At 47.2% G+C, this 16,185-nt stretch overlaps 1 protein-coding gene across 1 annotated transcript in view; it reads left to right on the top strand.

Moving 5' to 3' along the window:
* Nucleotides 1–16,185, top strand: part of UTP20 (UTP20 small subunit processome component) — a 399,297-nt gene that overhangs the window by 326,839 nt on the left and 56,273 nt on the right. Inside the window, exons 54-55 of the mRNA XM_029599719.1 lie at nt 5,710–5,892; nt 6,619–6,750. Coding sequence (XP_029455579.1) covers nt 5,710–5,892; nt 6,619–6,750 — 315 coding nt within the window. The remainder of the gene's footprint in view (nt 1–5,709; nt 5,893–6,618; nt 6,751–16,185) is intronic.

Here is a 16,185-nt window from a genome sequence, read left to right as displayed (position 1 = left end):
CTCTTTGCGTCCCCTCAGAACCACAAAGTGGACGATTACTGCTCTCTCATTCGGAGCCAGAACTCTCGGCCGAGGGATGCATTCTCCCTCAAGTGGACAACCGGTCTGCTCTACGCATTCCCCCCACTTCCTCTTGTGTCAAAGACTCTCGTGAAGCTACGCCAGGACGGAGGAACCATGATCCTGATAGCACCTTACTGGCCACGCCAAGTATGGTTTCCAATACTCCAGGATCTCTCCATCCGCAGGCACATTCCTCTGGAAAAGGACCCGCATCTGCTCACTCAAAACGACGGATGCCTCCTCCATCCCAACCTCCAAGCCTTGTCCCTGACGGCATGGATGTTGAAAGGTTAGTCCTTCAGCCTTTCAACCTTTCAGATTCCGTTTCTCGAGTCCTGATAGCTTCACGAAAGCCTTCCACAAGAAAGTCTTACTCATACAAATGGAAAAGGTACACATCATGGTGCACTTCTCAGTCCCTTGATCCCCTTTCCTGTCCAATTTCCAAATTCTTGGACTATTTATGGCATCTCTCTGAATCAGGTCTTAAAACCTCTTCCATTAGGATGCATGTCAGTGCGGTAGCCGCCTTCCATAAAGGTGTACAGGGTGTCCCTATTTCAGTACAACCCCTAGTAACACGTTTTCTTAAAGGCTTGCTCCATCTGAAGCCACCCTTACGGCCTCCGGCCCCATCCTGGGACCTTAATCTGGTTCTTGGTCGTCTAATGAAACCTCCTTTCGAACCTCTGCACTCCTGTGAGTTAAAGTATCTCACATGGAAAGTGTTATTCCTTTTGGCTATCACTTCAGCTCGCAGGGTTAGTGAATTACAGGCCCTAGTTACCTATCCGCCTTACACTAAACTCCTGCAGGACCGGGCGGTACTCCTAAATTTTTACCTAAGGTAGTTTCTGAGTTTCATATCAATCAATCCATAATACTACCTATCTTTTTTTCCCAGGCCCCACTCCAACTCCGGGGAACAAACTCTGCATACCCTAGACTGTAAACGAGCTCTAGCTTTTTATCTAGACCGTACGGTTGCTCACAGGAAGAGCACTCAATTATTTGTCTCTTTCCATCCTAACAAGTTAGGACAACCTGTGGGTAAGCAGGCTCTTTCCTCCTGGTTGGCGGACTCCATTGCTTTCTGCTATGAGCAAGCGGGCATTCCTTTTCAAGACCGTGTCAAAGCACACTCTGTGAGGGCCATGGCTACGTCAGTGGCACACCTTCGATCGGTGCCGCTTCCTGACATCTGCAGGGCTGCAACCTGGAGTTCTCTCCATACCTTTGCAGCCCACTATTGTTTGGACAAAGCTGGAAGACAGGACTCCATCTTCGGCCAATCTGTCTTGCGTAACCTTTTTCCAACGTGATGTACCACACCCTTCCACCTTCCCGGTAGGGTGCGGATGCCCTTTACCAAATTCCACCCCAGTTGTAGTGCCTGTTGCACGTCGTTGGGTGCATTTGGTGCAAGTCAGGACATCCTCAGCTCGGTACTCACCCATTTGTGAGGACAACCATCCTGCTTGTCCTGTGAGAAAGCAAATGTTGCTTACCTGATGTAACAGGTGTTCTCACAGGACAGCAGGATGTTAGTCCTCACGAAACCCGCCCGCCACCCCGCGGTGTTGGGTTTGTTTTGTTTTTACTTTCTAGGCACTGCCTGTAGCTTTGAACATCAGACTGAAGGGAGACCCCTGCTGGCTGCAGGGTCAGTGCCTTGCTGGGCATGCCCAGTAGGGGCCAGTCAAAGTTCTGTTTAAACTTTGACAGAAGTTTTCCGTGGTGGGCTCCATCCTCGATGTCACCCATTTGTGAGGACTAACATCCTGCTGTCCTGTGAGAACACCTGTTACATCAGGTAAGCAACATTTGCTTTCTCCTAGGATAGCGAGCCCATGTTTAGGCTCCCAGTCAATGTAGAGTCTTAGATGAACCCAGGGGCACAGGACAGGGCGTTCTTTGTCTAGGTAGTAAAAAAAAAATAAATAAATAAAAGGGAGAAAAAATGTATTTATTTAAAAGCTTTTCAATGCCGCCTATACAAACTATTGCAGGTCTAAGCAGTTTATAAATAAAAACGTTCATAATCCAATTTTAACAAATAAGATAGGCGTTTCAACAAACAACATAGGAAATTAAGATAAAATTAAGACAAATGAAACTGTTACATTACATAACAAAATAAAAATAAAGAGACCTTCATGCTTAAGGATCAGGAAATGCTAGTGAACATAGTTAGGTTTTAACAGCTTTTTTGAATTCTTTTAAATTTGTAAGTAGTCAGATTGAATTAGGCAGTGAGTTCCATAATGTAGGGCCCGCTATGGAAAAGGCACATTTTCGAGTTAGATCTAGCCTGGCTGTTTTGATGTTTGGTACCTGTAAGTAATTTTTGTCGATCGAACGTAAATGGCGTGGCGGTTGCTAACTTGCTAAAGACGTAAGGAGGAACATAACCATATAGTTGATGTGCTATGAATCAACAGCTTCAAATTGTGTAGAGGATTTTTCTGATGGCTTGCGTCCCCCCCCCCCTCCCCCCCCCCTTCTCTGTCTCCCCAATCTCACTCTGTGCCATGAAGTGATGCAACTTGATAAAAAAAACAAAGAAAGCTTGAGCAAAGGAGCTTCATTGAGAGGCCAAGCTGCCTACTTTGGAGCACTGCAGGAAGAGGGGTGAATCTTTCCCAGCAAGGAGAGCTCAGGTAAGTTTTGTACAGGGCAGTGTGCTTTGGATGCTCTGCATCGTGTCTGTTCCACTCCATGGAAGGATTTTTTTCTGTCAACATGAAGAAGGCCAACCGCAGCCACCGTTGTGGGGCCTGCTTTAATATTCCGCATCTGCCTCAGGGCTCCTCTGCGTCACTTGTATTCACAATGGAGAGATCCCCAAGGAGTCCTCCAAGGCTTTCATGAAGAAATCTGAGGCTTCGACACTGCTGGAAAATTCTGGCCTAGCTTTCTGCATTCAGACTGCCCGCAAAGGGAGGTCTCGGAGGGTTTGGATTTGGTGAAAAGGATTGCCATTTGAGCCCTTCTCCTGTGATAGTGTCTTCTGTTAAGCAACATTCCTCCGGGTCAGTGCAGGATTTTGAGGATCCTCTGGTGCTGGATCCTGTAGGAGCAGCAGGTAGTGGGAATTCTTCGGGCCCGATTGTGCCTTTTTCTGGAGGTTTTTTGCCAGAATTGTTTTATTTTTTGCCTCAGGCCTGAGTGGAGAGGGAGTCCCACTCTCTTCTAGGGCTCCTTCTCCAGGGCCCAGCTTGAGAGAGAGGTGCTTAGAAAACACCCCAGGCTGCCCTCTGAGGCATCGTTTGTGCATTTGGAGGATATACAGTAGGCTCCCGAGGACCAAGTTGACTCTGCCAGGTTCCCTCTGATGGGGAGGATGAGGCTATTATTTGTCTTTCTTGTAGGGATGAAATTGTTATATCGATCAGGTCATTCTCTTTTGAGAATTCCAGATCCCAAAGTGGAAGAACCTCCCATTTGAGGACTCATTTATTAAAGGGGTCTGTTCATTAACAAGACTTTTCCCCTTCACTCTGTAGTTGAAGAAATGATCTTTTCTAAATGGGAGTCCCCACAGAGTGGCCTCAAGGGAGTGAAGAACATTGTTAAGCTATATCGCCTTCCTCAGGTGGCAGTATAGTGCTGGTTTCAGATGCCTCCAGTGTATGCCTTGGTCACAGATGTTACTAGAACAATTACTATCCCAGTGGAGGGCAGCACTTTGCTGAAGGATCCACAGAATGGAAAAATTGAACTTCCTCTGAAGCGTGTCTTTTTTTCACGAGCATTTCTGGCAGCATGGTGGTTCATGCTCTGTTGTGTTTGATTCAACAGTTCCCAGAGAGAGAGGAAGCTGCCAGAATGGAGTCGGCTGCAGCCTTTCTAGCAGATGCCCTTTCTGATCGCCTCAGAATTTCTTCACGGTGCCTAGCTTTGGGAATAGCAGCACAAAGGCTTTTCTGGCTCCATAATTGGGTGGCTGATTTTTGGTCCAGTTTAAGCCCCCTTCAGCTTCTGGTCGCTCGCAATCTTCTGGTTCAGGGTCCAATCACCATCAACCATCCAGTTCCATTGTATCTTGTGGCCTGGATCTTGAAAGGTCGCAATTGAGAAAGAAAGGGTACTCATCTGTAATTTCCACTCTTTTGAAAACCTGTAAGTCTTCTATTTCTCTGGTCTATTTTCTGGGCAGACATGACTTTGAAGCTTGCTATGATGATTGTACAATTTCTTCTTGGTGTTCTGATATTCCTTCGATTTTATTCTTTTTTCAGAAGGGCCTAGATAAGGGCTTAGCCCTAAATTCTATGAAGGTTCAGCTGGCTGCAATCTCTTGTTTCAGAGGTACAGTTCAGGGATATTAGTCATTTCTCATCCAGATGTGGCCCATTTTCTTAAAAGGATGAAAAGTTTAACTGCCGTTTAGACCTACTGTTCCACAGTGGGATCTTAATTTGGTTCTGAAGCTGCTGGTTTCACCTACTTTTGAACTCCTAAAACACACTTCTCTTAAGGACTTGTCCCTGAAGTCTTTTTCTAGTAGCTATCTATTGTGCTCGGCACATTTCTGAAATTCAAACGCTCTCATGTAGAGATCCTTTTAGTTTTTTTGAGTCCAATTTAGTGCCTTTTCGCCCTGTTCCTTCCTTTCTTGGTTTTTCATCTCAATCAGTCTACCTCCTTACAGCATTCTCTAAGGAGGAATGAAAGAGCAGCAACAAGTCTTTGCAATTCCCAGATATTTGACAAGTTCTCATCAGATATTTGGAGGTCACCAACCCATGTTGCAGGACTTGATAGGTTGGTTGTTCTCTTTGGAGGACCACATAAGGGCAAGGTGGTCTCTAAGGCCACCTTGGCATGGTAGATCAAGGAGACAGTTGTACTTGCTCAGGGTTGTCAGGCCCCTAAGCTCATTTGTGCTCCTTCTATTGAAGCTCAGTCTTCTTTCTGGGCAGAAGTGGTCACTATTGAGCCGATAGACATTTTGAAGGCAGTGACTTTGCTGTTGCTGCATTTGTTTTCCAAGCATTACAGACTGGATGTAATGGCTAAGCAGGATGCAGATTTTAGGGCTGACCTCCTTAGAGTGGCTCTTACTTATTTGCTCCCAAAAAAGTTGGGCTTTGGTACTTCCCATCTGTCTGGACTGCAGGAAGAAATGGAAGGAGACATTTTCCTACCTGTGAATTTTCTTTCCATGAATCCTGCTACACCAGTCCAGGGACCCCTTCCCAGGAAGTTGGGCCACAGTTAAAGAAAAAAGGCTATGAATCTTGTGTCTGCTGTGTATATATATATATATATATATATATATATATATATATTCTTTGAGAAGGATTTATCTCATCTCCCTTGTTCTACTTACCTCCTGTTCCCTTTCTCTCATATCTGTCATTTTTAATATGTTTTCATGTTATATCTAATGCTTTATCATAGGTTTAATGAGTTTCTCTGTGCTGCACCATCTCCATATAATGGCAATGATGTCATGGAGAAAGCTGTACTCTCTGCCTCCATCTGCTTGTAGAGGCACATAATCCACTTGTCTGGTCTGCTGTAGAGGGAGTCAAGTAAGAAAAGTTTCTCCATATTTTATATTCCACATCTCTTCGGACATGATAAGATTGGCAGTTTGATTAATTCTAGGTGACAATGTATGGATACATTTTGTTTTAGGGATTGCTTCACCAATACTGTGGCTTACTTTTTGTTCCCCTTGTCCTGATGATGGTAAATGATGACTCAGCAAAATGCAAGAAAATGGCAGCCATCGCGGGTCAATCCCTTCTCAGCAAAATAAATACCAAAAACAAGGATCTGATGTTTTCTCTGGTTACTAACTGGTTTCACAGTGAGAAGGTATGCCCCATTTTCATTCTATTATATTGCACATGAAGAGGTTATTGCTATAAGCAGTTGGGAACTTGAAAATATTTATTTGAGGTAGTTCACTGGGCAGTTTTCATTAAATCTGTATGGCAGATGCAAAGAGTTAAGAGTAATATTAAATAGATAGAAATAATGGCAAGAGGTTTTTGACCAATTGCTGCTTCTACATCAGGTCAGCAAAAAACACTTTATAAAATTACCTCCTAAAGCTCCTGAACCTGAATGCACCGCAGACTGGTAGGACATGAAAAAGGCCGTAGGTGTCCATATTGTGAATTATACATCCTTTTCATTGTAAATTCATCCAAATTGCATGCATCAGGTAGCCCACAAGAGCTGTGTGCAACCCTAAAATTCTAACCTCCAGGATGCACTAGATAGCAAGTTAAACTAATCCCCAGGCTTTAGAATGTCCAAGATGCAGTGCTGTCTTGTAGATCAGGGATATGCAACTTTGGCCTTCAGTTGCCGCAAATGGGTCTGGTTTTCAGGGTATGCACAATGAACGTGCATGGGATATGCTTCCTTGCATTGCCTCCATTGTATGCAGATCTATCTCATGCATATTCATTGTGCATATCCTGAAATCAGCCCTGTTTGCAGCACTGGAGACTTGCATTGTGTATCCTTCTTTTAGATCTTTGTAATGTGGTGGAGTGGAAGTCATACAACAATGACTTTTGTTTGCACTGACAGACCTCACATAGGAGGCTAGCTGCCCAGACCTGTGGTTGGTTTATTGAAGCTGAGGGAGTGACCTTTGAGCAGCGCCTTGGAACTGTTCTTCCGCTGATTGAGAATGAGATTGACCCTCTGAAATACGAAGACGTAAGTCATTTTGGCTATACCGGTCATCATTATCTGTATATATTGTATTTATGGGTTCTTTATCTTTCAATGGCAACAACATTCTTATGAAACAGAGAAGAGGGGAGAACAGAAAGTAGAAGATTAATGCTTCTGGGTCAATTTGCTATTTTTAAGCTAAGCACAAGAAAAGAAAAAAATATTTTTATAAATATAGAACTTAAACTATTATTTAGATAATATAACTTTTTAAAATTAGTCTGGATTTATTATTCATTTGAAACAAAGGTTGAGCACAGAGTTCTAGTAGCTGTACTAGTCCTGCGGAAAACTGGATTCTAGGCAAGTTTTGTTGTCTCTTACTGAACCAGAATAAAAATGTATTCAAATATGTATATGAACTTTCAAAACTAATTCGGGCCCTCCATCAGAAGACCAAGATAAATCATAAAGATGTCCGTGCACACACACACACACACAAGATAGACTTAAAAGTAGAACTACGCTGTGAGTACTCTTGCCATCAATAAATATGTGACCTGAGCAGACGTTCCCGCACAGCCCCCAGACACCTTGGATTATGGGAAAGCTCTCAGACTTGAAACTTGTGAAGAAAGTTGATGGTAAGTGGCAGAAATTACAGCAAGCAACCCTGTTAAAAAGCAGGCTGGCTCAGCAACACGTTTTACCCAACACAAAGTTCAAAGCAAATTACAATAAATAATCAATAATCAATTATTACATCATTCAAAATCAGTTACAATGAGCTACAGTTACAGATACAGATAGTTACAGTTACAGATACAGATAGTTACAGATACAGATAGTTATCAGTTACAGATAGTGATAGCGCATGGAATATCAAGAAATGTTGTACAGGTAGAGGCAGGTGTTTCAACTTATCAGTGTTGATAAGGATGGGAGGAAGATTGGTTCAAGGAGTAGGATGCTTAGTGGGAAAGGTTGAATACAGTATCTTGGAGGGGGGGAAGAGGTAGATTTCCAGAGGGTGCAGTCTGATATGACTTGAGTGAGGATTATGGGAAAGTACAGTGAACCCTAGTGTTAACTATTGCTAAATGCTGCATCGAAGAGCCAAATTTTTACTGCTAATCTGAAAATTAGAAGGTCTGGAATGGCTCTTATATACTGGGGTAAGGCATTCCAGAGGGGCGGGACAGAGCCTACAAAAGTTGTTTTCTTGATGGTTGAGAGATACATAGTTCCTGAACATACCCAGATCAGTCCAGACCAGTGGGTTGTGCATTCCTACCAGCTGATGGAGTCAGAGAACAAAAACTTTGGGCACTGCTACATAACAGAGAGTGCCACCTGCAGTCCCTCGGTATTTCTGACTCCAGCAGATAGTAGAGATGCAAACCTGCAGTCTGTTAGTTAGTTAAAAAAAAAAAAGTATTAGGGAAAGTTTTTTTCCTAGGTTAAGCTAGTTAGTAGTTAGCTGTCTAGCTTCCTGAGGTATTAGGCACCTTCATGGGCCATCGCTCATTTGAAGCCGGGTGACTGGGGGGTTGGACACCCCTGCCTGAGTCTCGCCCGCAATGGTCCAGTGGCTTCGATAGCCAGGGGCTCCTGGTTCCCTCGACCATTGAGGAGGCTCCCCTCACTCCTTTCCTCAGGCTTCAGGAGTTCCTGTTTAAAATTTCTTGAAGAAAAAAAAAAAGGGTAAAAAAAAAAAGAGAAACTGATCCTTTTCAAGGTAGGAGGAGTTTGTTCTGGGATTCGTCGGCAGGCCAGTTGGAGTGGGGAGCTCGATCCCGCGGGTCTCAATGATGGCCCGGTGCTCCGGGTAGGTCGGGGGGGTGGAGGCCTTCGCGCGCGTGGTAGGCTGCATTTTTCGCGCCAGCAGCTCTCTACAGAGCCGTTTTTGCGCCTGCAGGGAGTTTGCTATTTTTAGCTCCTCCAACCGCGCGAAGGGTTCCCGGCTTGATTTTTTCTTTTTTACTGCCAACCACATGGCTGCTCGGTTCTGATTATGGCACCCCGACCCAAAATGGGGACCTGCCGCACGTTTGGCATGCCAGGGCAGGCCCTAGATACTAGTTCCCTCTGTTCTGCCTGCTCCACAGGGCAGAAGGGAACTTCCTCAGGAGAGACATCAGGCAGACAAGTGCTCCGTTCCTCCGTGCCGCAGTCCTCCTCAACGGGAGAGGGTGGCGGGTGTCGCGGGGGGAGGCTGTCCCTCCCATTCTATCCCCGGTGGAGCATATTTCCACTTTTGAGGATGACCCTGGGCTACCGGACCCTCTTGCTGAGGGGGGTGCCGATTTGGGATGGTTCTGTCCTGAGTTTGTGCTGCTGCTGCACCAGGCGTTCCTGGCTAGGAAATAGGTGATCCTGAAGAGAGCAGCATGACCAGACGTTTTGGTGGAGCCTCCACCTAAGCAGGTATTCACGGAGCCCCCGGATCTCCAACAACCTTCAGGGGCTCAACAGGGGGCCCGAGTTGAGGAAAGGTTGCTGGTCCTGCTCGAGGATCCCTCAGGATCTGGGACTCACCTATGATATGGGTGATGGGAACCAGGACGACCCGGACCCAGACGACTTCCCACCCTCAGAGGGTGATGATCCCAGCGTGGCGTGCTTATTTAAGCGGGAGGAACTCTGGCCTCTCATTCCCCAGATATTGGAGGTCCTGGGGATCAAGGCTTCACTGGAAGAGTCCAACAGCGAAGGAGTTAACCCTGTCCTGGATGGGATTTGGGGACCGATGACCTCATTCCCATTGCCTAAGATGGTCCGCAAGCTGGTGACCCGGGAGTGGGACTCGCAAGATGCTGGTTTGAAAGTGGGTAGAGCCATGGCGAAACTTTACCCCCTGTCGCAAGATATTTTGGATCTTCTGAAGGTTCCGAAGGTGGACGCGGCGGTGTCTGCCGTGACAAAGAAGACCACCATTCCTGTGGCTGGGGCTGCTGTGCTGAAGGACATACAGGACCGCAAGCTGGAGATACACCTTAGGCAAGTCTTCGAGGTCTCCGCGCTGAGTCTCAGGCCAGCGATTTGTGTCAGCCTCCTGCAGAGAAGCCTGTCTTTGTTGGGTCCAGGAGGCATCCACAGCTCCAAGTGCTGATGGCGTGGGGCCCTTACAAGCTGCACGATTGGAGGCAAGTGTTGCCTATGTCGCAGACGCGTTGTATGACTTGGTTTGGACCTCGGCGCTTAGTATGGTGTTCGCTGTCACGGCTCGTAGACTCCTCTGGTTGCGGAATTGGTCAGCAGATTTTTCTTCCAAGTCTCAACTCTGTAACCTCCCCTTTAAGGGCAAGCTTCTCTTTGGGGAGGATCTGGACCAATTAGTAAAATTACTGGGGGAGTCCAAAGGCAACCGACTTCCAGAGCATAGGAAACCTTTATGGGAAGGTTTTTCCCCCTTGAGCTCGTTTTCGGGATTCTCGCAGATTTCGCACTTTCGCAGATTTTGCACTTCAGCTCCTTCAGGGCCCAGGCCGGTCTCAGGGCATCAGCAGTCCTTTCGTGGAGATCGGCACCCAGGCAGAGAGAGTCCACGGGCCAGGGTGCTGGATGTGGAAAACCCTCCCAATGAAGCCAGAGGCACCCATTCTGTCGTAGAAACTGTCGGAGGCAGATTGTCGAGCTTCTACGCAGAGTGGGAAAAAATTACCTTGGACCGATGGGTTTTGGAAGTGGTCCGGGACGGTTACACTCGTGAGTTTTCGCACCCGGTGCAGGAGGCCTTTGTGGAATCTCGCATTGCCTCGCAGGCCAAGCAAGAGGCAGTACAGGTTGACCATACAACGGCTTCTCGATCTCCGGGCCATTGTTCTGGTCCCCCTTGCAGAACAGGGCAAGGGACGGTATTCGTTGTACTTTGTGGTTCCCAAGAAAGAGGGCACCTTTCGTCCCATTCTGAATCTGCAGAAGGTGACAGGTGTCTGCGAGTCCCCCGTTTTCATATGGAGACCTTGAGGACTGTGGTGGCCACGGTATGCAAAGGAGAGTTTCTCTCGTCCTTAGACCCAAGAAAGAGGGCACTTTCCGACCCGTTCTGGATCGCAAGTCAGTCAACCGATACTTAAAGGTCCCGAGGTTTTGCATGGAAACTCTGCGCTCCGTCAAGACCGCAGTACAACCAGGGGAATTCCTCACGGCCCTGGACTTGTCGGAAGCCTACCTGCATATCCCGATCCATCGGGATCATCAGCGCTACCGGAATGGCACTTCCAATTCCGGGCTTTGCCCTTCGGGCTGGCCACGGCGCCGCGGACCTTCACCAAGGTGGTCGTAGTGGTGGCAGCGGCGCTCAGACGGGAAGGAATCCTCATCCATCCCTACCTAGACGATTGGCTGATCAGGACGAAGTCGCAAGAGGAGAGCCATCGGGCAACCAACAGAGTGATCTCCCTTCTGGAAAGCCTGGGATGGGTAGTCAACCTAAACAAGAGTTGCCTACAGCCTTCCCAATCACTGGAATACCTGGGAGTCCGGTTCGACACCCAGGCAGACAAGGTCAGCCTCACCTCCAAGAGAAGGTTAAAACTCCAGACTCGTCTCCAGTCCTTGCTGAGCTCCAGCCAGCCCACGGCTTGGAATTACCTACAGGTCCTCGGTCTCATGGCGTCCACCCTGGAAGTAGTGCCATGGGCGCAGGCCCATATGAGACCACTGCAACGCTCCCTCCTCTCTCGATGGAGCCCTCGCTTCCGGAATTACTCCGCACATCTCCCTCTACCAGCCAGGGTGTGGACCCAGCTAAGGTGGTGGTTGCAGTCCAACCACACGAACCGAGGGTCGAAGATGTCCTCCCCAACGTGGACCCTGCTCACCACAGATGCCAGTCTGAGCGGATGGGGAGCACACTGCGAAGAGCTCACCGCCCAAGGGCGGTGGACCAGAGAAGAGTCGGGGTGGAACATCAACCGCCTCGAGGCTCGGGCAGTCCGGTTAGCCTGCCTGCGATTCACTCACAGACTGCGGAACAGGGTAGTCAGAGTGATGTCAGACAACGCCACCACGGTGGCATACATCAACCGACAGGGCGGAACCAGAAGCCAGCAGGTGTCCTTAGAGATAGCCCCGCTGATGGCTTGGGCGGAGGCGAATCTCCAGGACATCTCTGCCATCCACATTGCCGGGAAGGACAACACCACGGCAGACTTCCTCAGCAGGGAAAGCCTAAACCCGGGAGAATGGCAGCTGTCTCCCACAGCCTTCCAGATGATTGTGGATCAGTGGGGGACTCCGGGCATGGACCTACTAGCGGACAGGTCCAATGCTCAAGTACCCAGATACTTCAGCCGCAAGCGAGATCCGTCCTCTCACGGGATCGATGCCCTGGTTTAGCCCTGGCCTCCAGGGATCCTGCTATACGCCTTTCCTCCGTGGCCCTGCTGGGCGCCCTTATCCACAAGATTCAGCGGCACAAGGGCCTAGTTCTTCTAGTGGCACCAGATTGGCCAAGAAGACCCTGGTACGCGGACATGAGAAGACTTACTGGCAGGGGAGCCCCTTCCCCTGCCTCCTCACAGGGACCTGCTACGACAGGGTCCCATCCTCCACGAGGATCCAGCTCAATTCTCTCTTACGGTCTGGCCATTGAGAGGGCTAGACTGAAGAAAAGAGGTTACTCGGAGCCAGTAATAGATACTCTCCTCCGAGCACGTAAGTTTTCCACATCCCTCACCTACATAAAGATCTGGAGAGTATTTGAAGCCTGGTGCGACACTCTTGGCACCAATCCACATGCGGCCACCATCCCTATCGTTCTGGATTTCCTGCAAGATGGGCTTCAGAAGGGTCTCTCCCTCAGCTCCATCAAGGTTCAGGTGGCTGCGCTGTCCTGCTACGGTCCCAGGAAGGATGGCAAGACTATTGCCACGCACCCGGATGTTTCACGCTTCCTGAAAGGAGTTAAGCACATTCGTCCGCCACTGAAGTGGCCAGTGCCCCTGTGGAACCTCAACCTGGTTTTGGATTTCCTCGCGGGATCCACCTTCAGGCCTCTTCGGGGCCTGTCTCTCCGTTCCTTAACCTTGAAGATGGTGTTCTTACTGGCGGTGTGTTCCGCACGCCGCATCTCAGAGCTGCAAGCACTGTCCTGCCGTGATCCGTTCTCAGACTCACTCCAGAGGCTATCCATCTCCGCACAGTTCCTTCCTTCTTACCCAAAGTAGTCTCTCAATTTCACCTCAACCAAACCATATCCTTGCCAACCACGGCAGGATTGAAGAAGTCGGAAGAAGGGCGTTTGCTACGCCATCTCGACATCGGCAGATTGCTGCTCAGATACCTGGACATGACAGAAGCAGTACGAAAGACAGCGGGAAGAAGCAAGGGGAAGCGGCCTCTCGGCCAACCATCGCCCACTGGATCAAGGAGGTGATCAGGGCGGCCTACGTAGAGTCCGGGAAGTCACCGCCTCTACAGGTCAAGGCTCATTCTACCAGAGCGCAGGCGGCCTCTTGGGTGGAATCTAGGATGCTGTCACCTGCAGAGATATGTAAGGTGGAGGCGTGGTCCTCCCTCCATACTTTCTCCAGATTTTACCGTCTGGACGTCCAGGCCAGGGAGAACGCAGCATTCGCAAGGGCAGTCCTGAATGGACCTCGGGCAGCCTCCCGCCCAGTCCGGGAGTAGCTTTTGTACATCCCACTTGTTCTGAGTCCATCTGGCTACACGCTAGGAAATGTTGAGATTACTTACCTGATAATCTCCTTTTCCTTAGTGTAGACAGATGGACTCAGCATCCCGCCCAACTGCCTGTCTACATGGGTTTCACCGATTCAAGGTAAGCCTTATCACTTCTTACATGAGAGCGTCCACTCTACCAGCTGTCGACGCCTTCCGGTTGGGAACGCTGGCGGTCTCCTGCTACTATCAATCGGTCAGGGGAATCCTGTTTCCTTAATTAATTGATCGGTCAGTACACATATATCCATAACAGCTTTTGCAAGGAAGATTACTGAGTTGCTTCACTTCCTGTGAGGGTATATGTACCCGTGCTGACGTCAGATCCGTCTCCAACTGCTAGCACGAGCACACTATACCCACTTGTTCTGAGTCCATCTGTCTACACTAAGGAAAAGGAGATTATCAGGTAAGTAATCTCAACATTCCTTTTGTACTAGAAACTGGAGTTACATAAGGATCTGCTCACTCAGCAGCATTATTCAACATTTATCTTAACCCAATCTGTCAATTAATATCCACGCTTGGTCTAGAATCTACACAGACGATTTACAATTCTTTTTCCCCACCAAATATTCCTGGTCAGATACACTAAAATTTCTCTCCCTGTGTCTTTCATCGATCAAAAACTGGTTAACTCACAATAAATTAAGTCTAAACCTCACAAAAGCAGAAATTCTCATATTAGGAAACCCCCGTTTCGAGAACATTCCATCCTCCATTCAACATGACAACTGCACAATAAATATAGTTAAACAATTTAAGAATCATTCTTGCTACAAAGCGAAACCTAAATTCACATATGAAAACATTCTTTAAAAATTATTGCTTCAAAATCAGACTATTAAGACATGTTAAGCCCCTTCTCGATCCAGCTCACTTTCACACAGTGGTTCAGTCATGAATCTTTCTCATATTGAATACTGTAATTATTTGTTTTTAGGCCTACCTCAAATCACTACCTGTCCGTTACAATTATTACAAAACTCAGCAGTGCAGCTTCTACACAATACCAAATTCCGTGACCACATTTCTCCAGTCTTTCACAAACTTCACTGGCTTCCTGTTAAGTGGCATGTGCAATACAAAACTTTAATGATCCTCCACACTCTTATTTACAGTAATAACACTTCCTGGCTTTCTACTTCACTACATATCTACACCCCATTCGGGAATCTTTGCTCCAAAAACAAACTCTTACTTCAAGTCCCATTGCCAAAAACTACCAGACTAGTTTCCACCAGAGAATGTACATTTTCTATAGCCGGACCCATACTTTGGAACTTAATTCCATTTGAAATGTGACTTATTCAAGAAAGCCATCAAACATTATCTCTTCCTTCAAGCCTTTCCTGACTTATGTAAGTCTTGATATTTTAATTAGTTTATATAATATTTATCTTATGTTTTTAGGTCAACACTTATTTTTAAGTTAACCTATCTGCTTTTGCCTTCTATCTTTTACTATTATGTATGTTTCGTCGTTTTATTATTTACTTTTTGTGTATTATTTTTAAATGATATAAAGTATGTTACACTGTAACCTGCCCCAAACTTGGGAGGGGTGGGATATATAAACTTTTAAATAAATGTAGGGATCGTGTGCTCAGGCCTCCCATTTGTCAGTCACGGTGGGCAAATGCCGCAGGGAGGCTGTCCTTGGTAATGCTCAAGGGAGAGTGGATCATGAGATATTGGAGGATTCTGATGGAGAATTGGCTTTCTCATTTCTAGAAGAGGGAGAAATTGCATATGATTGAGAACCACTTTGGACTCTGCTCTGATTTTTTTTTCTTTTTTCACAGAGATGTCTTGTTGAGTTTGTTGGCTCAGACCCTGAACATGCATAATGTGGCCAGAGGTCAATTTTAAGTTAAGCATCCTATTTCTTTTCCCCCTGTATCTAATTCAAGAGATATTGGATTTAAAGAAAGCAAATGCAGCTCTCTCAAAGTCCCCCATTTCTGCATGGAAACTTTGAGATCCAACTCTTGAGGTCCTTCATAGCAGCAGTACGCAAAGGAGAGTTTTTGGCATCTCTCACCTTAATAGAGGTATATCACGCATAGCCATCAGGCTGGAACACCAGAGATTCCTGAGGTTCATGGTCCTAAGGGAACACTTTAGATTTCAAGCCCTTCCCTTTTGTTGGCGATGGCTCCATGTACCTTCACCAAGATGATGGTGGTAGGGGCAGCCGTATTGCAAAAGGGAGGGTGTGTTGGTGTATCTGTAGCTGGTTGACTGGCTTATTTGTGCAAAATCAAATGACCTCTTTCGACAATCAATACAAAAGGTACCGATGTGCTTGAAGTTTCTAGGCTGGATGGCGAACCTAGCAATGAGCTATTAGTCCTCTTACAAACTCTGGAGTATCTGGGAGCTCAGTTCAACACGCTGGCGGAGAGAGTGTTTCTTACAGACAGAGATTGCTGAAATTGCAGAGTCAGATTAGGCTTCTGCTAGAGCTTTCAGTGCCCAGGGTCTGGGGCTATTTATAGGTCTGGGTTCTAAGGCATCAACATTGGAATAAATGCATTGAGCATTCGCACATATGCGGCCTCTCCAGAGGGCTCTTCTCCCACTGGAATCCGTTATTGGAAAAGTTTCAGCTTCCTCTTCCATTGGAGAGGAAAGCCAGGGACAGTCTTTCGTGGTGCTTACTTGCACCAATCTCGAGCGTGGTGCAGAATTCAGTAATACAACCGATGCAGGCCTCTCTGAATGGAGGGCGGTGTGGCAAGGCCAGGGCCAATGATTGAAACAGGAGGCATCATGGCCTATCAATCG

The sequence above is a fragment of the Rhinatrema bivittatum genome, chromosome 4, assembly GCF_901001135.1.
Source record: "Rhinatrema bivittatum chromosome 4, aRhiBiv1.1, whole genome shotgun sequence".
Classification (NCBI taxonomy): Eukaryota; Metazoa; Chordata; class Amphibia; order Gymnophiona; family Rhinatrematidae; genus Rhinatrema; species Rhinatrema bivittatum.
This window is presented reverse-complemented; position numbering and strand designations above follow the sequence as displayed.